Source organism: Notolepis coatsorum (assembly GCF_963971535.1).
Source record: "Notolepis coatsorum genome assembly, chromosome: 4".
In the NCBI taxonomy this organism is placed as follows: domain Eukaryota; kingdom Metazoa; phylum Chordata; class Actinopteri; order Aulopiformes; family Paralepididae; genus Notolepis; species Notolepis coatsorum.
This window is the reverse complement of record NC_140168.1, coordinates 62,536,046-62,558,024: the sequence shown is the minus strand read 5'-3', so window position 1 is coordinate 62,558,024 and position 21,979 is coordinate 62,536,046. Positions and strand designations below refer to the sequence as shown.

At 40.8% G+C, this 21,979-nt stretch overlaps 1 protein-coding gene across 1 annotated transcript; it reads left to right on the top strand.

Moving 5' to 3' along the window:
* Positions 1 to 6,008: 6,008 nt before the first annotated feature.
* Positions 6,009 to 13,087, top strand: rpl15 (ribosomal protein L15). The gene is made up of 4 exons (XM_084311799.1): positions 6,009 to 6,079; positions 7,014 to 7,195; positions 8,406 to 8,542; positions 12,721 to 13,087. The coding sequence occupies exons 2-4, from the start codon at positions 7,024 to 7,026 to the stop codon at positions 13,024 to 13,026; spliced, it is 615 nt and encodes a 204-aa protein (XP_084167925.1). The 5' UTR covers positions 6,009 to 6,079; positions 7,014 to 7,023; the 3' UTR covers positions 13,027 to 13,087.
* The last annotated feature ends 8,892 nt before the right edge of the window (positions 13,088 to 21,979 follow it).

Sequence of the window (21,979 nt, the reverse complement as noted above, 5' to 3'; positions counted from 1 at the left end):
ACTTTATTTAAAATATTCTGTTATGTACAGTGTTATATGTGTTTCATGTATGTATATATTGTACTACGGTCTGTGGGAGCTCCCCTGAAATTTCACTCACGGTCATATAAGAGTTTTAATGTAGAAGGTTTTATTAATGAAATGTTGGGTATAAACTGGGAGGAGGTATGTTGTGAGGATGACCCAGAGGTTGCACTGGACTTATTTATGTCAGAAACAAATCAGCCCCATGGATAGATAGTAGCTTTTAATGAATTTTAATGAATGAGAGAGACATACTGTAGCCAAAAAAGCATCAGTGTGTTCCAGTTCTGCAGATGACAGACAAAAGTACCGTTCCTTACGTAATCAAGTCACAAAGTTAAATAAGGTGAGAAAAAGGGAATATTTTAAACCATGGTTATATGATGTGAGAAATGATGGTAAAAATCTATGGAATGTTTTAAATCAAATTATGGGTAGAAAATCCAATGTCTGTACACCTTTTGTTGAGTCATATGGAATTGTCCTAACCAAACCATGTGATATTACCAACCATTTTAATGATTTTTATGCAAGTAAGATATCTCAGCTCAGGCAGGGAATGCACATCTCAAACAATACAAAATCAAATGACATAATTAAGAATATCATAATGAAAGATAAAGGGTGTACATTTGATTTTCAACAGGTTGAGGTTAGTGATATTGAAAGGTTACTCCAGGCTCTACCTGACAGCAAGTTAGCTGGCACAGACAACTTGGATAGTAAATTATTGAGAATTACTGCTACGATCATAGCAAGTCCAGTGTCATATTATTAATAGATGTATACAACGTATATGTACATTACATTTTCTATATTAGGTCTGGAGTTGCCCTCATTAAAAACTGATTTGGAGTCTTTGGGTAAAGGAGTAACCTTAGCCTCCTTCCATATCTTTGGACATAGTCCCACTTGTATACATCTATTAATAATATGACACTGGACTTGCTATGATCGTAGCAGTAATTCTCAATAATTTACTATCCAAGTTGTCTGTGCCAGCTAACTTGCTGTCAGGTAGAGCCTGGAGTAACCTTTCAATATCACTAACCTCAACCTGTTGAAAATCAAATGTACACCCTTTATCTTTCATTATGATATTCTTAATTATGTCATTTGATTTTGTATTGTTTGAGATGTGCATTCCCTGCCTGAGCTGAGATATCTTACTTGCATAAAAATCATTAAAATGGTTGGCAATATCACATGGTTTGGTTAGGACAATTCCATATGACTCAACAAAAGGTGTACAGACATTGGATTTTCTACCCATAATTTGATTTAAAACATTCCATAGATTTTTACCATCATTTCTCACATCATATAACCATGGTTTAAAATATTCCCTTTTTCTCACCTTATTTAACTTTGTGACTTGATTACGTAAGGAACGGTACTTTTGTCTGTCATCTGCAGAACTGGAACACACTGATGCTTTTTTGGCTACAGTATGTCTCTCTCATTCATTAAAATTCATTAAAAGCTACTATCTATCCATGGGGCTGATTTGTTTCTGACATAAATAAGTCCAGTGCAACCTCTGGGTCATCCTCACAACATACCTCCTCCCAGTTTATACCCAACATTTCATTAATAAAACCTTCTACATTAAAACTCTTATATGACCGTGAGTGAAATTTCAGGGGAGCTCCCACAGACCGTAGTACAATATATACATACATGAAACACATATAACACTGTACATAACAGAATATTTTAAATAAAGTGCATGATGAGTGGTAACAGTGATTATCAAGTCCCCCATTTTCAATTCATCATAAATGTACAGTTCCCTCCCCCTTGTATATATTTACTGTATGTCACAAATGTAACAGTACTGCATGGTCTGCATCCCCTTAACAATTGTGTGTATTGAGCTGTACTGCATTCTGCAATCTGTTAATAAAGTTTTCAATCAATCAATCAATAAATCAATCAATCAATCAATCAATCAATCAATCAATCAATCAATCGGTCACTGTACCCATTCTGCAATCTGTTAATAAAGTTTTCAATCAATCAATCAATCAATCAATCAATCAATCAATCAATCGGTCAGGTCACGTGTACCCATTCTACAATCTGTTAATAAAGTTTTCAATCAATCAATCAGGGCCTGTGGTCACGTGTACCCATTCGGCAATCTGTTAATAAAGTTTTCAATCAATCAATCAATCTGTTAATAAAGTTTTCAATCAATCAATCAATCAATCAATGAATCAATGAATCAATCAATCAATCAATCCCGCAGTGCAACGTGACCCAAATCATACGGCAATCTGTTAATAAAGTTTTCAATCAATCAATCAATCAATCCCGCAGTGCAACGTGCAACGTGACCCAAAATCACGTCACCATAAAGTTTTCAATCAATCAATCAATCAATCCCGCAGTGCAACGTGCAACGTGACCCAAAATCACGTCACCAAAATCAGCCAATGGAAGCGAGGGGTTGCTATGTGCGGTGCTTGTATGTGCGGGGCTTGTAAGCGCTGGTCTGAAGGTCTGCAGCTGGAAGCATCTCTCTTCCTCAGTGTTTTTTTATTCATTTTAAGTGAATAAAGGTTTAACGCAGTTCCTATGCAGATAACCTATGTATACTATGTATCCAGGAACAAAAAGAAAACTTTGCTAAACTTCTTTTTTTTATGCACTTTATATCAAAAATCTCTTAGATTCAATTCCAAACATAATGATGGATTTAAGAAATTATGGCAAACTGTCGGGTTATAAGGTAAATGAGACCAAATCAGAAGCCATGATGATAGTGGGAACATGGCCAACACATCTGAATAGTGTATAGCACCCTTCCACTGGGCTAGAGACTGATTCAGGTATTTAGGAATTATTCTGACTCCCAACAGTAATCAGTTATATCAAGCAAACTACGAAAAGTTGATTGTACAAATCAAATCAGACATGGCTAGATGGGACATTTGACCTCTTTCTCTAGTGGTAGAATAGAATCAATCCGAATATTTTCTTCTTCCAGTCTCTACCTATACCAATACCTGCCACTACCTTCAAGAGGTTGGATAAACTCCTTTCCAAATTTATCTGGCAGAGGAAAATACCTATAGTAAGGCTCAAAACACTATGTTTGCCAAAGCAAGGGTGGTCTTGGTCTGCCAAATCAAAAGAAAACGACTACTGGGCAGCTCAACTACGCATACTTGTGCATTGAATACAAAAGGACCTAGATTCCGGATGGGTACAGATTGAGCAAAACTCAATTTCCAGAGACCCCTCTCAGATCCATAATATTCCTGGGGAAAGCATACTGGAAAAAAATTAAGATTGGTAACAAATGGATTACAAATACATTAAAGGTGTGGGAAAATATAAGGAAAAAGGGGGGAGGTCCACGATCAATATCTAGGGCCATGCCAATAGCAGATAATACAGAGTTCCATCCAGCTATGGGCTGAATGAATGAATGAATGAATGAATGAATGAATGAATGAATGAATGAATGAATGAATGAATGAAAACTTTATTTAACAGATTGCAGAATGGGTACAATACAGTACGGCTCAATACATAAGGGGATGCAGACCTGAGAAAGACGTTTGTCTTGTTTCCATCAGGGTCCCCCATTTTCAATTCATATAGATGGGGGCGATGGGGGTTTTAAAAAGTGGGCGGATTTGGCCCTGGTTACTATCAATCAATTAATGGAAGGAGACTGTTTGAAATCGTTTGCACAGCTACAGCAATGTTTTGATTTGCCTTCGAAAGGCTTGTTTAGATACTTTCAAATAAGGCATTATGTAATGACTCACGTGAGTGGCAAGGCCAGATTAAGAATTCAGAGGCCTCTGGGCCAGACTCTTGTGGAGGCCCCCACACACACACACGTGCATGCACAGTGACATTTTTATATGTAAAACATTGGTGGGGCAGCCACCAACCAAGGCTACATACCAGGCAAACTACAACAACAAAAAAGCTAAAAAATTACAGTAATCCTGCTACTGATGCGTTTTTAACACATCAACAAACAGCTATCCATCGAGAGAGAAAGTATAGTTGAGGACTTTTTTTTAAAGTATTGAACATTTATTATATTCCCTGTCTGCCAAAGTTATTGACAGGGTACCACACAATATATTATACTTTATTGTTCAGTTATTCTGTCAGTTTCATGATGGCTTTGTTTGAAAATGTTAAATGCAGGAAAACACAACCAGAAAATGGTCATTTTGATTTTCAATTTAGAAGGCGAACAAAGAAAGAACAGTTCTGCAACAGTGCAGTTTGTGACTTGCTGTTGTGACTTTTGGGTATTGCTGGTCTATAAGCAATAAAAAAAAAAAGGGAAAAAGGACTATTTAGCCCCGGCGGGTCTCTGCTGTCATGATCCCAATCTGCCTCATTCGTGTCGGGGCTGGGATGTGGAGATGCGGGCGTGACAGCAGACTCTACATCTAGTCTTCTTCTTCTTCTTATTTCCGGCGGACTACGCGTCTAGGCGTATAGCCGCCCTCCACAGGACAGAGAGAGCACTATAGATTTCCAGCCCTCCCTATACGTCTAGTCCAGGGGTCAGCAACCTTTACTATCAAAAGAGCCACTTTTCCCCCCTCCCACAAAATAAAATGTTCAAGGAGCCGCACAACCTATTTACCCTTAAAATGAAGATAACACAGTGTATAACGTTTTATATATCCCCAAGCATACCCCACATTTAGCATAAAACGCCTGACAATTGCATACCCAAAGTAATTTGAGATTTATTATACTTTATACTTATTGCATTAATGGAATTATAAAGCAAAAAAAAGACATTTTTAACTTTTTATTGCTGTTTTTACCTGTTATAACAAAGGAAAACCTCAAACTCTTATGAAGAGGTGAAAAAATACTGGCTGTGTAGACCTATTTTTAAATAAAACACAGAAGAGGAGACAAAACACTGGTGTCTCTAGACCGTCTTTGAAATAAAACCCTGAACTATGCAGCTCTATTTGAGTCCTTCCCTTATTTGTGGAAAATCTATAAAATAAAAAGTAAATTTTTCATTGTTCGCAAATTTCGCACCACATATCAGGCATAGGCTACAGGTAATCCTGCATCGTTAGTCGTGAAAGCAAATGAATCTGTCCACGCTGAATTAAACCCTCTATTTTCCTCAGGCTTTCCTTTTTTTGGATGTATCTATGGTTAGCTTACTGGGGGGTCGGAAACTGAAGATTAGCCATTTGCAGGCGGCAGGCAGAGAGAGGCGTGACTTACTGTATATTTTAGTTGATGAAATATTTTTGTTGACTAAATATTTTAGTTGATGAAATATTTTTTCATTTCAGTGTCACAGTATGACATCGATCTCCAAAATAAGAGAAAAAAATTATTCTTTTGAGGCCCCTCGTCACTAGAGGCCCATGGGCCTAATACGGCCCTGGTAAGCAATTAAGTATGGGATCAGGTGCTTCCATCTTTTTTTTGTTAAAATATAATTATGTGAATTTGATGTTATATTTATTTATGTGAAAAGTAGGTTGGATCTATGTCTATATCTAAGTAGCCTGGATTATTGTAGACTAATTTACTGGAAAGGATATTGTAGAAATGTAAGTGAGGGTGTACATTTTCCGATAACAATAAACATCTACTTTGTATTCACCCCATTTGTTAGTTCCCTTTCAAATAAGTTCTAATTCTGCGTTCCTTTATCATTGATTGATTGAAAACTTTATTAACAGATTGCAGAATGGGTACAATACAGTACAGCTCAATACAAAGACAGAGAAAGACTTTCGTCTTGTTTACATCAGGGTCCCCCATTTTCAATTCATCAGGACATATATACATACATGACATACAGATAGACATAAATCCGGTGTGTCTTCTATATATACATTAAGTATTAACCACACACACTATGCCACTGGGATGTATAGATATCTTTAACCGTTAATACTTCAACGTCCTAAAGATATCTAACTCTAACTTCAGTTTCCACTGAACTGAACGCGCCACAGGAACTGCGTCACTGTAGTTTCATAAAGCATGCTGGGTACTTTCTTTTCGTTCTTTCCGGCTGGTACGCCATCATGTAAGCTAGTATTTTTATCCTTTAGTGCACAACACAATCCATTGAAATCAGCTTTTTAACTATATCATCTATTGTTATGATCATGGCTACAACACAGCAACTTTACAATTAATTAAAGAGTGCCATCATTTTTTTAAACAAATACATAAAAAGTGGGTTTTAGCCCTTTGGTACGGTCACGGAGCTGCTCTCGGTTCGGTAGCCGCTGACTGGGCGGAGAGGAAAATGCATGGGTGGCCTCTCTGCACTTGAGGCTCAATACATTGTCATGTGACAAGAACACAGTTCTACTTTACTCGTTTCATTTAACCGAAACATTCCGACTATGTGACAGCTTTCGTTGTGTAATTCTCGTTCGATATAAATGGAAGGACTACTCTAACGTTAGCCAGGCTAGCTAACATTAGCATGCCATCTCACTAGCGAGAAAGCGTGAGTCGCCGCTAAGATGAGTTTAATGCCGTTTTTCATCATTGTACTGTTGTGTTATCCACTTTGATTATGACCCCACGGGTCAGGTTAGCAATGTACGGTAAACATTTGCCACTCTGTTCGTTGTAAAGGTACCATTGGTGAGTGGCTGCATTTGGAATGAAGCGACAGCCTGTCTCACTACACTGGACACATTGCATGATATGCTTTGATACTCTTGTAGCTAACTTATATAGCCCTGCAGCCTCTGCTCACATTGAGTATCTCATACATGTGTCAGGTTATACTGGCTAAAATAACTAAACTATTGGCTACTTTTTAATCGATGCTAGTACCGCTTGATCTAGTGGTCTTGGTGTTTACACAGTTGACCAATGTGCTTGGTGTTGGTCCGAGCGTGTGGTGGCTGACGCAAACATGTCTGATCTAAACCAACTTACTATTTACACTCACCCATACTCTGTATATGATTGATGTGACAGATTCTATTCTATTCTCTCAGATAAATCAAGATGGGAGCGTACAAGTACATGCAGGAGTTATGGCGCAAGAAGCAGTCCGATGTGATGCGCTTCCTGCTCCGCGTCCGTTGCTGGCAGTACCGCCAGCTGTCCAGTCTCCATCGTGCTCCTAGGCCTACCAGACCCGACAGAGCCCGTAGACTGGGCTACAAGGCAAAGCAGGGTGAGGACTCTTTATATCGTGCATGCCTTAAGACAACTTTGTCAATGGGTCATTATGTTCTGATATATTGCAGACTATGCATGTGTTTGAGTTTTTTTTTGCTCACCTTGCCACCAGCTAGGGTAGATCCGTGGTCAAATTACCTTAAATATTTTTATTTTGGGGCTGGTTTGGTCTAATGGTCTAGTTTTCACTTTATTCTGTGGCTGCTGATAAAGACTTGTTATAATTTTTTGGTGATGTTGTGCCTGATGTAGTTTCAACGTCGCCAGGCAATTAGGATAAGCCTCTCAGCAGTCACAGGAGTTGATAGTGTCAACTTGACCATTACACCAAACCAGAAACACTCTACAACGATAAAGAGAGTAGTAATTTTTTTTTATCCACTTTTTCTCCCATTTTTTCTATATTCTCCCATCCCAATTTCGTATCATCCAATTCAACCCTCCCCTGTCACGGACGCTGTTTCTTGCCTCCCACAAGCCGGCTGCAATGTGGACTAAGTCATACATAGCACAAGTCCCCTCCGGTACTTGAGGTAACGGCAGTCGCATCTTTTCACCTGCGCAGCTCGATCTCTCAGTGGCGAGGAGTAACGCGTGGGAGGCTCACGCTGCCCCCGACACTTCCTGATTCTACTGCGCAGGCGCACCAACCGACCTGTAGGAGTCGCTGTCCACAACGCCCGATCCCCACCCATCAGTTTCCCACCCCCTAATACGGCCAATGTGTATTAGTACGGAAGACCAGCTAAACTGAAAGCAAATGTGGAGCGCTGGGCTCGAACTGACGAGCCCAGCGTCTCCAGCATTTCGTGGCGAGCGCCTTGCCCACTATGCCACGTAGCCGCCTCTAAAGAGTAGTAATTTAACGGCAACAGTCAACGCAATGGATGACTCCAGGCGGAGCCGGCCAGGTGAGCAAAAAGAAAAATTAATGTTTCGCCGAAGCAGAGTTTTTGCCTACAAATGTTGTTACTGTCAAAACGGTAAAAGGCTCCATTAGCTGTTGATGTACAATGACCGGCAAAAGTTGAGTAGTGGTAACTTCGTGGGCTCCAGCAGTCGACCATATACAAGTGTTCAGTCTGACTCTGTTGCCTTGGCTCTGTTGAAGATTATGAACTTGTGCTTGGAGTTGCTCCTTGTCTCTACACGGCTTTCAGATAGCTGAAGTTGGCTGACATCGCTGTTTCTTGCATCCTAAACAGGCTATGTCCTCTACCGTGTCCGTGTGCGCCGTGGAGGCCGCAAGCGCCCCGTGCCCAAGGGTGCCACCTATGGAAAGCCAGTGCACCACGGTGTCAACCAGATCAAGTTCGCCCGCAGCCTGCAGTCTACTGCTGAGGTACGTTTTAATGACTTGTTGGTGCCATAAGACCCACCAGACTGCTGCTGACCATCTGTAGCAGTTGTTTCACCTGGCTCTTGGCAGGTGTCAATCTCAAGGCAATTCATATTTCATGTCGGACAACGCTTAATTTGTCTATCATGGCTATACCTTACATTAACTATATTCATTTATGGGGTCGGGTGCACATTTTGTTGGCGCTATCCGTGGTGAACGTGGGGGTTGCTGATTTAGTAGTAGTAGTTTTATTTTATAGTGCTTTTATCCAGTGCTTTACAACTTTTGCCTCGCATACAGATGGCGGAGGCTGATTGATTGATTTCTATTGTGGAGTAAAAGACAGCATCCAAGGGATAAAAACATGAGAGTGCAAGCACTTATTTCCATCATGGTCCCTGATTTTGGACATGGACAGACATCATAAAACATAGAGCATCATAATAAAACATACTAAAACAGAGCATCATAATAAAACATAGAGCATCATAATAAAACATAGATCATCATAATAAAAAACAGAATAAAACATAATAGCAACCCCATACAAAAAAAACACTCCCTACCCTCTCCTTCCTAGACGTGGCTATTCTATACTTCACTGGCTAGCCATTTCTTTGTGGCACGTCTAAAACTTCCCCCCTCTTCGATGTTTTTCAGGGCCACTGGAAGCTTGTTCCACTCCAGTGCTGCAGAATATAAAAAAGTATTTGTGCCCATTATTATATCAAATTTTGGCAGAATAAAATCCGTACTGCTCCTTCTAGTGGATTATGAATGATTGTCACGGAATCGATTAAAATAATTAGATAGATATTTCGGACCTGTATTTTGAACTATCTTGTGTGTGAGACCTAATTTGATATGAATTACCCTTTTATTGACCGGAAGCCAGTTTAGTTGCCTAAAGAAAGTTTGCCCTAGGTGAGTGCGTGGAGGTAGTTTAAGAAATACTCTCATTAATTTGTTTTGAGCTGTCTGAAGTTTGTTTTTCAGGACCTGTGGAGCGCCACTGAACCAGGAGGTGGCAGCATAGTCAAAGTGACTGTACTAATGTGCCCGCTAGCATTTTAAGTGTTGCCTGGTCCAGTAGTTTCCCTTGTCTAGCTAGGAATTTCGTTTTCTGGCAGATTTTAGTGTGGGCTTTTTTAGCCATGGCCTCTCCTGTAAGATGTTTGTCCAGTATGCAGCCTAGATATACTACAGAATCCTTGTTTGTTATTTGCTTCTCACCTACTCTTACCTTCATTTCAATTTCTTTACCAAGCCGTTTCTTTGATCCGAACAGGATGGCCTCTGTTTTTCCTAGATGAAGAGATAGTTTGTTATCTGACAGCCATGTCTGCACATTTGATAGCTCCTCACTAAGGGTCCTCTCCACTACTGCCAAGTCCTTATGGGAGACCAGAATGGCTGAGTCATCCGCATAAAGAAAAAGGTCTGATGAACAGGCATTCTTCATATCATTTATGTAAAGGACACTATGGTCAACCGTATCAAAGGCCTTTTGTAGGTCCAACATGATCATTCCACAGAATTTCTTTGCATCAATCTCCTTTCTGATGCAGTCAGTCAAATACACCAGACAAGTCTCAGTGGAATGAGATTGTCTAAAGCCTGACTGATGCTCAAATAGGATATTGTTACTCACTAAATATGTATTGATCTGTTCATGAATGATTTTTTCCATGACTTTTGATAGTATACTTAAAATGCTAATTGGTCTATAGTTACCCTTGTCTGACTTATTACCTTTCTTATAGAGTGGGATTACTCTAGCACTCTTTAGATCTGCTGGTACCTTCCCATGCTCAATGGAGAGATTGATTAGGTGGATAATAGCAGGTGTGATGCTCTCTGCTGCGTCGTTAAGAAACCTAGGCAACCATGCAAGGTGCCAACCTGCTCATCAGGAGTAGTTAGGGCGTTAAGTCTCTTGCTCAAGGACACTTCGATAAGCTGCTGGAATCGAACAGAACCTTCTGTTCTGATCGATTACCAGATGACTGCTCTACCTCCTGAGCCACTTTCATCCCCTGACATTAGTGATTTAGGGGGCAGCTCTTCCCGCCAGGTGGGCAGGGAAACGCTAGCTGCTAAATTATCGAATATGGGCCAATGTTTTATTGCAAGGTGTAATTGATGACCGGACCCAAATACAATTTCTCCTTTGCACACTAATTTCATTCGAGCCCAATATGAGCAAAATGCTTGTTCTTTAGGTCCCTGCTGACTTAATGAGTTCAGTGGCTGGCGGGTCATCTGCTTAGTGGTCGTTTTGGAAAGTGCCCACCTCGTGTTTCACTGTAGGCTTAAGGCCCTCCCATAGTCGAGCGGACCATACACGGAGCGGACTCCCGCGGGCTCAAAGCTGACCCAAATGGTACTCAAAGCAGACTCAACGCAGAGTCCAAGTGCGAAGCTCCCATTTTCTGACGTGCGGACGTCCGCGGCGCCCACTTGTTGTCAAACAAACTGGCGCGAGGTGTAAACTGGTGCGAGACATGTAGGAAATTGGTCCGCGGAGACCCGCTCGACTATGAAAGCTCAAAGAGTCCAGTGGACCTCCACAGAGTCCAGTCCGTGTACAGTCCGCTCGACTATGGGAGCACCTTTAGAATCCCTCATCCTTTTCTGTAAAGGATCCCACCAAGAGTGTATTCTGCTCAAGTTGAGAGAAACTAGTTTAGTTATGACTTGTGATTTGCCTCTTGGCAGGTATGCGTTTTTGTTTTATGGACCATGTGTGACTTGAATCCAGTAACTGGAATGAGGACTTTGTGTAGAACTACTCTGTATGCAAGGATGTATAGCTTCACGTGCAGGTACTGCTGTATTAGCTGCCTGTTGGAAAGTATCTCAATTGTGAATTTTCTTTTCTGAGCAAAGTCCAGTTTTGAGACAGTTTTCCCTGTAGCGAGTAATGTAAATAATTACTATAACTATCTGTAGTACAGTCAAAAGACACCTTGTTACTGTGAGTTTGTCAAGACTTAAAATGATTGTGATCTATATCAAAATTGCACTTGAGGCTATTTAAGAAAATTCAGTGACAATAATCTGAAGATTAAATGGCAAGGATCTTCTTCACTTAGGGTCTGTATTCCATGGAGGCGGGTAGAATTCTGGACCCTACTGGGTTTCAGAGTAAATAGTCAGTGCTGTTTCATCATTTTGGAGTGCAAGTGGAGCCTCTTGAAAAATGCAGTCAAATGTCTCTTGTTTCAACACTAGTACAGCCTGTCCCTGAGTTGTCCTAGTGCACAGTATTCAGTCTCAACTTAAAAGTTGTTTTAGAATTGACATATTTCACATTGAAGTTGCCATGTTCCCAGTCTTCCACCAGGGGATCGAAATGGTGGTACATTCATAACTACGTCTGTTTTGAAGTCTAAAGGATAATCACAGATGTGGAAGTAAACAGCTGGGGCTGACCTAGGACCAGTGGTTGTGGAACTTTCATTAACATTGTCCTTGTCCCAGAGCTTTGAGCCCCTTTCACACTGCCCATTGTGGGAATTTTGCTTAGTCTTAACAGTTGTCGCATGAATAGAACATGGTCTGGTCTCTAAAGACCTTGAATTTGATCCCCTGATGCAATGCAGTGTTTACATGGTGACAACTGTGGGTCCATTGGATTGAAATGGCAGCCCTGGTAAGATGGGAGCATTGGGCCTTTTTGACAACTTGTCACTACTGTAAATTTAGTGTTTGTCAAAGTACAAAACGCCCACTCTTGTGTGGATGTGTGCTTTTACATTCAAATATTAATAATGGCTATTGTATCTTAACATATATAGTTGAAAAGTGATTCTACGCTGTATTGATTAGAGATTCAGCGATGGATACTGGTATCATATATCGCTCCAGTAGCGAGCTGGGATTGGGAATGGGTATCGAAGAATTTCCCTGGTAACAAAATCCAATACCAAGAGCCATGTATAACATAACGCAAAGTGACCTGATCTTCTGCATTTTAACACATGAGCGTGTTAAATCTAATGGAGAAAATCTGATGATGGTATAAGTCTATACTGTTCAGTAAAAGCAGTGGATCGGTACATTTTAAGACTATGAATCGTTATCGGCAATAAAAAGTGGCACCTCTAGTATAGATGGCTCCACGACTAAAGGTGTGTTCATCTGCCCTGGCTGACGTGTGTCTCTGCCCCCTCCAGGAGCGTGCTGGACGTCACTGCGGAGGCCTGCGTGTCCTGAACTCCTACTGGGTGGGCGAGGACTCCACCTACAAGTTCTTCGAGGTCATCCTCGTCGACACCTTCCACAAGGTCATCAGACGCAACCCAGACACCCAATGGATCACCAGGGCTGTGCACAAGCACAGAGAGATGCGCGGCCTGACGTCCGCGGGCAAGAAGAGCCGCGGCCTGGGCAAGGGCCACAAGTTCCACCTGACCATCGGTGGCTCCCGCCGTGCCTGCTGGAAGAGACGCAACACTCTGCAGCTCCACCGTTATCGCTAGGGAGCTTTCTAGATGTCTGTACATTCAAAGAAATAAAATATGCCTTTTTATGGTGACATCCTGTTGTCTTGTCGTCAGTCTATGTTTTAAGGCATTTAGCTGTTTTTGTATTGTATATGGGTCCATATTCACATTGGCTATGTTGCCACTGCAAGCCTTGTGCTCACTCTGATTTGTTGCTCAGTTCAAAATGTTTTTTTGGCTGGTCACATTATTTTATCTAAATGTGACTAATATCTCATTCCCATGTGTGAACTGGTCACTCATAAACTGACCTGTAGGCGCAAAAACTATAATGAAGATGGACGTGAACATGCAGGACACTAGTCCAAGTTTGTTTTAATTCATAAATTGATGCGCAGTGGAGGCCAGCTAATTTGTGGGCAGATTATTTAATGGTGGCAAGGAGCAGGTGAAAGCCATTTCAATATACTTTCAAACCTGAATTGGTGAATATTGGGCCCTGGTCTTAAGTGTACTGCAGACTAGAGCAAAGCAAACCTATTCTGTTTCCATTGATTGAACTCAAACTCCTTGTAATTGATCCATGCTGTACCTGGTCGCCACTTGAGGGACTCATTTCTTTGTCATCCTCCTTGTGGTTGGGAGAAGGGAAGGCGGTAAATGTACCTGGCTTTTGGTTCAAAGGGATCTATTTGTATAACATTTGAGTATGCTGCAGTAGTGAGACTGACTTGAGGCCTCTGGCGGTACTAACCCAGGCCAGCAGGGGGACACGTGCGCTCAACTAAAAGTGGTGTTCAGGTGTATTCTGGGTGAAATACCCCTCTAATTGATGTCTTTATGCCTGAAACTAACTTTGGATTAATTAAAGAAATTGCATAAATTCTCACAATTACATTTCATTTAAATTTGTTACCTGAAAGCAACCTCAAAGTAACTTTTAAGCGGTAGTTTCATCAGAAGCTGAATGCTGCAGTCTAAGGTTATATTGAAATGGCAACAGGTTTTTCTAACTCAATTAATTTTGTATTAATTTGACAAATAACTTTAAACTGTCGGCCACCAAAAATGAGCTGGGATTCCGAGAAGACACAATTTGAGTATAACCCTGAATAAAGAAATGATTTGACTAGGATTAAAAACACAGTGGTTGCGCCCATTGCTACTGGTTCGATTGTCTGGCCCTCCTGAATGGTAAGAGAATAATGTCATGTTTGAACTATAATTATGCCATTTACTTATATTCTAGGAGTGATTTTAAGACAACTGGCTTATTACAAGTCGTATACAAACAACATCAGACAGACCTAATGCGTGGCCTACTCATTACATCCCAAAATAATGTCATATATTATACTATATCCATATTACAGTAAATTATTTTTGCTCTTCCCTTCCTGGCTTTCTTCCGTGAACGAGGACAGAATGTTCTCGCGTAGTTATTTTACACAAAGTGCCATGCCTACGAGCCGCCACCAGGGCCAGAGTGGCTAATTGAGAGAATGACAGAATTGCTGATTGAATGAATGAGGTCATAGAGTTTGGCCACCCGTGGCTGAAAGGTTAAACAATGCAAAATGTCTCATTTCGACATGTAATTCCAAGGATAATAGACTGGGGGAAGTTGTGGCCTAAATCTGGCTACATGAATAAGTGTAGAAACAATACATATTGTCTTTAGACAAATGTTTCCTTTGCCATTGATTTCAGTATTCAAACATTGATGGTACTTTTACATCAACTGTGGTTTGTGTCTGGAACCCTGGAAGTGGATTAATCTACACTAGCTCACATAGTCTGAATATAGTGTTGAAATTTAGGGATTGCACTCCGCCCCCTAATGTGATATTTATTAAGTCAATGCAGTCTGTTTTTTGGGAAATGTCAGTGAAGCAGAAATCGTATCCATTGTATCAAAGTCAAAGAAAGACAGATCCATTGACAGTGGTGGGATAGATGATTATAGTGAACAAGATGATTGATTGTATAATCAAACCTCTTGTCATATTTGTAATCTTTCTTTTCAGACCGGTATTTTTCCAGACGGGATGAAGGTAGAAAAAGTAATCCCACTTTTCAAAGTAGGAGATAAGCACAGCTTCACTAACTATAGACCAGTGTCATTGCTCTCACAGTTTTTGAAAGTGCTTGAAAAACTGTTTTCGCATAAGTTAGATGTTTTTGTGGAAAAGAACAAACTGCTGAGCGAAAGCCAGTATGGCTTTAGGCAAAACAGGTCAACAGCGACTGCCTTAATGGATATTATTGAAGAAATAACAGCAACAGATAAAAGGAAATTAACAATAGGGGTGTTTATTGATTTAAAAAAGCATTTGATACCTTAGCTCATATTTAAATTTCTAAATTACGTTCATATGGTATGAGAGGAATGGTTGAGTAGTTATCTCCACATTAGGCAACAGTATGTCCAGTTGGCAGATGTCAAATCTGAGCTCATGAAAATTGAATGTGGGGTAGCACAAGGTTCTGTTTTGGGGCCTACACTCTTTCTTTTATATATTAATATTTGTGAGTTTGTCTTGTTTGCTGATGATACCAATTTGTTTTATAATAATTTTTTTTAAATAATTTAAAGGAACTAGCTGAATATATTGTGTATGAAATGACAAAGCAAAAGCAATTGTTTGATGTAAATAAGCTATCACTGAATCTGAAAAAAACAAAATTTATGATTTTTGGCAATCGAAAACTAGATGAAAATATAGTATTGTCCATAGATGAAGTTGATATTGAGAGAGTTACTGAATTTCGTTTTCTTGGTTTAATTATGGATGATAAACTAACATGGAAATCTCACATAGCACATGTTAAAAAAAGGATGTCTAAGAGTATTTTTGTTATGAATAAAGTAAAGGATGTGTTAGAGGCAATGAGAACACTCTACTGTTCACTCATCTCACCTTATCTTAGTTATTGTGTTGAAGTATGGGGGAATACTTATACTCTACATATAATATTGGACTAATATAAAACCATTATATAATCTACAGAAGAGGGCTGTAAGAATCACACAAAGTGAATTATCGAGAACACACAAGCATATTATTTATTAAATCTAGAATAATTAAACTTGAAGACATGGTTAAGTTTCAAACAGTGTTAATTATGTTTTTTTTTATCCACTTTTTCTCCCATTTTCTATATTTTTCTCCCATCCCAATTTTGTATCATCCAATTCAACCCTCCCCTGTCACGAACGCTGTTTCTTGCCTCCCACAAGCCGGCTGCAATGTGGACTAAGTCATACATAGCACAAGTCCCCTCCGGTACTTGAGGTAACAGCAGTCGCATCTTTTCACCTGCGCAGCTCGATCTCTCAGTGGCGGGGAGTAACGCGTGGAAGGCTCACGCTGCCCCCGACACTTCCTGATTCTACTGCGCAGGCGCACCAACCGACCTGTAGGAGTCGCTGTCCACAACGCCCGATCCCCACCCATCAGTTTCCCACCCCCTAATACGGCCAATGTGTATTAGTATGAACGACCAGCTAAACTGAAAGCAATGTGGAGCGCTGGGCTCGAACAGGCAAGCCCAGCGTCTCCGTCATTCGTGGCGAGCGCCTTGCCCACTACGCCACGTAGCCGCCCACAGTGTTAATTATGTTTAGGGCAAGAAATAAGACACTGCCAGAAAAGTTACAAAATCTTTTTCATTTAGAAAGTGAGTTTAGTAGGAGGAAATACAATTTTAAACATCAGTTTGCACATACCACTTAAACAGATGTGTCCTTCAGTTATTGGTGTAAAGTTGTGGAATTCTCTCCATAGCGAGCTTAACACATTGAGTGCCACGCCCCTTCCGGGAAGTGCTAAACCTATATTTTATATTATAGCTATGGGTCTAATAACACCGTAGATTGTCAGTGAGTTGCTTCCAGTCAACATGCAAAAAACAGATGATTATTTCATCCGTACATTTCCGTTTTATACCGTTTTGAATATGAATATAGTTTGGGTGCTTCTGAGTAATTCCAGGAAAAAGACGCGAAAACAGCGTTTTTGTGTAATTCAATAAACACGTCATTTTTCGCCTGCATATCGAATCTTCCTGAAATCAATGCTAGATTATCATTATTATCCTTCCTCGTGCATACATGAAATGTGCCCTGGAGCGTGGCGCTCCCCCCTCCCCTCTTGCACCCAACGGTAAACAGCCACACACATAAAACACAGACAGCTTCAATCGCGGTAGAAAATGTTTTATATCAGATCAACGCACGATTGGATATATAGAGTCCTTGCCTGGTCTCTGATGTAATGCAAAAAAAATAATCCAATTATCTGATTGCCATTCCAGTTATCCACAGCGATCCTGTCTCCGACGTTATTGGGCATTGCACATGAACGGGCGTGCGGGGTCAGTTGTCCAAGCCATCCCTACAAGCTTGTGTTTTGCCGGAGTGTTTAGGACCCGCCACCACGCCACAGCTCGGCAGAGAAAAGAAACTACACCGTTTCTAATGGAGTGCAATATCGGCCGAAGGCGTTAGAGGGCGGTATAAGACCGTCTGCCAGCTCAGACACACTCAGAACAGTATGCACAAGATGCCCCGCTGAATTATGAATAGCAATAGCGAATAAAAGAAATACTGTGAGAAAAACGTAGTTCTACGTTTCCGGCACTCAACCGTCGGGCGACAGAAATGTAGTTCTACGTGAACGGCACCCAATGTGTTAAGGGATTATTATCTTAATTTTTTTTCTTGTTTAATCTGTGGATTGTTTGTTTCTTTGTATATGGTATGAATTATTATTTTGTGTAAATTAGGTTGTACGCCGTCCATCAAGTAATACTTGTTTAGTTTAGGAATAGGGGGCAGGTAACTATAATAATTCTTCTTCTTCCTGCTCCTTTTGCCCATGGTAGAACGTTATTTATAATTTTGTATGAAAACTGTATGATTGAATTGCTTCCATGTGGCAAATAAAACTCTGAATCTGAATCTGAAAAAGTTACGTTATTTTAGATAGATCTCCAACATTTCAACCTGATTATCTTAACCAGGGAACACCACTGAATTTCAGCTCTGAAAAAGGATTCCTATGTCCTCGTATTAGCGAACATTTACAAATGTCTCACTTTGCCAGAAAGAAGAAAGAACAATTGTCCCGTAGTGTCCCTCTTTCTGGAACCATGTTAGACGCCTGGCCGCTGCATTTAGGACCAGCTGCAGACAGGACATGGACGACTGACTGATCCCAGTATACAGGGAAGTACAGCAGTCAAACCTAGATTAAATTAAAACATGGATGATTTTTTCCCAGATCACTGAGTGAGAGGAAGGGTTTTATTTTTTTGATGGTCTGTAGCGGAACAAATGGATTTTTGCATTAACCTGTTCATCAAATTTGAAAATAGAGTAAAAAATCACACCATGGTGGTGGTGTGGAGCTTAAGGTAGGTGGATAATTTATCTAGGCTGTTGGTGATTAGTTTAATGGAATCTGGGGGACCAATTTCAGATTTGTTTTCATTTAGCTGGAGGAAATTGTAAGCCATCCAGCATTTAATGTCCTCAAGGCATTCTGTGAGGCAGTTTAAATTGGACTGATTGTTGGGTTTCAAGGGGGGATAGAGCTGAGTGTCATCAGCGTAGCAGTGGTAGGAGATGTTGTGTTTTTGAATGATCTTACCTAGTGACAGCATATAGATGGAGAAGAGGATGGGGGCCAGAATGGAACCTTGTGGGACCCCACAAGAGAGATTGGCTGTGGGGGAAGATAAATTGCTAACTGAAAAAGTTATGTTTTTAATATATGAGATAAACCAATCCAAGGCAGTGCCCTTTACACTGAGCCCATGCTCAAGACAGTCAACAAAAATGACAAGAATGACATGATCTACTGTATCGAAAGCGGCACTCAGTTTCCGGAGTCAACAGTAAGGAGCAGGTCATCATTATAGACTTTTAGTAAAGCAGACTCAGTACTGTGAGCCACCCTGAAACCTGACTGGAATTTATCCTGAATTTTGTTTTGTTCTAGGTAGCAGCTGAATCAGAAGGACCTTTTCTAGCACCTTGGATAGAAAATATCATTTTGAAATTGGTCTGTAGTTGGTAGGCAATGTAGAGTCTATTTTTTTTTAAGGGGCTGGACCATGGCATGCTGGACCAACAGGATGGAACAGAGAGCTATTAATAATGGCAAGAATGCTGGGACCAACTTTGTCAAAGGTCTCCTTTAGGACACAAGTAGGGACAGGGTCAAGGGGACAGGAGGCAGCTTCATGCTGGTAACCGTTTCTCTGAGAGATTAGAGAGATGGGTTTAAAACAGCTCAATTGGGTAGCACAAAATAGAGTGACAGTTGGGTCTAAGGTGGGGGCAGAGATGTTTGATCTAATGAGTTCGACTTTACTGATGAAATATTTAGAGAGCTCTTCACATTTTTAAATCGACCCATCTAGGCTGGGTCTGGGAGAAGGACATGTGAGGGAGTTTATAGTTAGGAGGATTATGGCAGTTCTTTGAAATTACATCAGAAAAATATTTTGCTCTCGCCGTCTTAACTGCTTCCTGATATTTAAATAACTGCTCTCAAAAAATATTTGTAAGGCCCGACAACACACGTTAATGTCCCCATGGGCCGTACACTTCTTCTTTAACAAGTCAAGAAGAAAAATCACAATAAGTCAAGAACAAAACAAGAACACCATAAGGTCCAACATTTTTTAAATAAATGCAAACCTTTATTTATTCTCAAAAAGGACAATTGAGGTCCCCTCATTTTCAATGCTGTTGAGACTTAGACATTTCAATGCATACATTTTTTATGATATAATAATAATAAATAATAACAACTCTATCTATATAGCACCCTTCACACATGGACCGCAGCCCAAAGTACCCCACAGCAAGTAGCACAAAATGAACATAGGCATAAATATATATTAGGCATATACATTTTTTTATTCAATGGCTCTCCCCTTTTTGGGTGAAGTGTCCCTTGAATGCCGCCCTGTACAGGCTCGGCTCCACAAGTTGAGACGACTAAGGACTAAGAACAGAAAAGGGTACAGTGGAGGAACAATGGACATTTATAGAACCTTTCTCCCATTACCCCCCCCCTCCCCCTCCCCATTGTCTAAAACACACATTAGGCCGGGGGAGTGGACAGTCGTCACCCTTGACCAAGTGACCAAAATTCCCTAAAAAAAAGAAACAGGAGAGCGGGAGAGGCGTGGGATTGTGGACTTCCAATAGCTTTCATGATGGAAGCCAAGGTAACCGGAGCTGGGATGGAGAGACACTGCCTTGGGGAGATGCCTTGTGTTCACGCTGTGTCACTGTGTTGCTTTGTGTGTCTGCCAAGCCTAGGATAGGAGAGAGTAGGAAGAGTATTGAGAGTAGATTAATGGTTTGTAGGTTTTGTTATTTTCATAGGCGATGTTGACAACAAAAACATTTATAAAATGACACTGACCTGATCCTTTAACATTTAGCGGGGAACACTACTTGAATTGGCCCGGGTTGTGTGGAAACAGGAGTGAAAGCGGTAACGTCACGTGTCGTTTTAACCTGGATAGTTTTTTTTGGATGGCATCCCAGTGTTTTCTCTCTGTGTGTGTGGGGGGGGGGGGGGAGCTTCCTGTGTCAGCTCGACCTTTAGAAGCAGATGCTTACACGCGTTACCAGCCAAGTATCATGTCCCACCGGCTAAATCATGATACAACTGCAACGTTATATCCTCCATCATTTGATCCTGGGTATCATTTGAACATTTCTTATACCGGTGCCAATACCGATACCTAGGATTCGATACCCATACCAAAACGATACATTATTTTGATACCTTACCTCAGTTATGTGCGTCGACGCGTGTGCTGTGTGAGGCTTTGTTACATTTAGGATGGTTTGGATTGTGGTTGAACAGAGGAAATGTTATATATCTTGGAACAAACGTGCTTATTGGCTCACAGACACTGATGAGATTAACTACTTTAGGAAAGAATGACACAATGTCGTTCGATACCAAATTTAGATACCACAGCATTTTTCAACAGTCTAGTGTTGAAGCAATTCAATCGATACTGTAAATTTCGATACCCAGCCCTACTCCTGTATAAGAACTGAACACTGACTGAAACATGGTGTGTTTGTAGTATTGTGTGTCTGTGTTATTGCTGTGTCTGTGGCATTGTGTGTCTAGTATTGTGTGTCTATGGTATTGCTGTGTCTGTGGTATAGTGTGTCTGGTATTGTGTGTATGTGGTATAGTGTGTCTGTGGTATTGCTGTGTCTGTGGTATTGTGTGTCTGTGGTATAGTGTGTCTGTGATATTGCTGTGGTAGTGTGTGTCTGTTGTATTGTGTGTCTGGTATTGTTGTGTCTGTGGTAGTGTGTGTCTGTGGTATTGTGGTTATTACGTTACTATTGACTGAAGGAGTGCTTGTTGTCTTGTCAATGTAACATAATTAGGAGACGGTAGCCAAAGTAACCAACAAAAGATATTTAATTATAATTACCATGGTTTGTAATCAAAAGGAGTAACATAAAATAATGACAAACAAAACACAGAACTGTACAAACAGGATCAGCATCTCACACGGGGGAGAACAGAACAGTTATACACAAGGGGATGACGAGCCAAGACACACCTGGGCTGATTACAAATGGATACACCTGGAATGGAAACGATAAGGACTACAAGACCAGGACGCGTCTATTCGAAAGGCAACCGGTTCATGCGTTTAGCTAATCTGATTGGCCACTGACGTTTCTGGTCATATGACATGTGCGCCCAATCGCGTGATGCGCCCATTTCCGCCTCGACCAGCAGCAAACTACCTAACGCCTAGTTTATCACTGGTTAAGCTTAGGCGACTCTTAAATTGGTTACGGTTAGAGTTTGGAATCAGAGCTGGCGTTCTATCGCCATGCTCTAAGACAAACTCTAACCTTAACCAACTTCGAAAGAGTGCCTAAGCTTAACCGGCGAAAGAACTTGCCGTCACACGATTGGTGCGA